Below are 666 nucleotides of genomic sequence, written 5' to 3'. Positions count from 1 at the left end.
CGTGGGCTCGGGGCCTGCGGGGGTCGGGAAAGCACCTTCGGTTTCGGGGGCGCCTTCGGGCGCCTCGGATGGCAGATGGTCTGGCTGCGTTTCCGGGTCGGCTTTCTCGTCCTCTTCCTGCAGGAAGTCCTCCGGCCTAGCCGCGTCCACCGTGTGGACCATCAGCAGCCCGGCGGACTTCTGCTGGGAGGCGTCCACGATGCTGACGAGCACGCCCTTCTTGTCGTCCCTGCGCTCCTTGCCCGGGTCCGTCTCGTACTTGTTCTCCGTCTCCTGCCTCCGCAGGGGCCCCCGCCCGCTCTGCCTGCCGACCGGAGGGAAGCCCGCTTCCCCACTGGGCCGCATTTTGGTGTCGATGTAGAGGGGCTTGTTGAGGTCGGCCTTGGGGGCCTCCCCTTTGGGGCCCTGCTGGGACTCCTTCAGGGCCCGGTCCCTTGCTGACAGCGCCAGGGCCAGCGGTGAGCTGGGGTCCAGCAGCCGCCCCGTGAGCGGGTGCACGTAGTTCTCGGGGCCGGCGACATTGATGCTCCGGGGGGTCGCCGCGGGGCTGCCCTCCGGCGCCTTGGCTTGGCCCGGGGCGTTCGGCAGCCTGCCAGCCTCACCCTGAGCTCCGGCCTCGCCCGCACCCACAAAGTGGTTCTCAGGCTCCTGGGGCGCCGGTGACGA

At 70.4% G+C, this 666-nt stretch overlaps 1 protein-coding gene across 1 annotated transcript in view; it reads right to left on the bottom strand.

The window, feature by feature from the left end:
* The window catches only part of SHANK2 (SH3 and multiple ankyrin repeat domains 2), a 563,331-nt gene that overhangs the window by 9,566 nt on the left and 553,099 nt on the right, over positions 1–666 (bottom strand). Inside the window, exon 31 of the mRNA XM_010837814.1 lies at positions 8–648. Within this exon, the coding sequence (XP_010836116.1) occupies positions 8–648 (641 nt within the window). The remainder of the gene's footprint in view (positions 1–7; positions 649–666) is intronic.

This window comes from Bison bison, unplaced genomic scaffold (assembly GCF_000754665.1).
Source record: "Bison bison bison isolate TAMUID 2011002044 unplaced genomic scaffold, Bison_UMD1.0 scf7180017864080, whole genome shotgun sequence".
NCBI classification, from domain to species: domain Eukaryota; kingdom Metazoa; phylum Chordata; class Mammalia; order Artiodactyla; family Bovidae; genus Bison; species Bison bison.
This window is presented reverse-complemented; position numbering and strand designations above follow the sequence as displayed.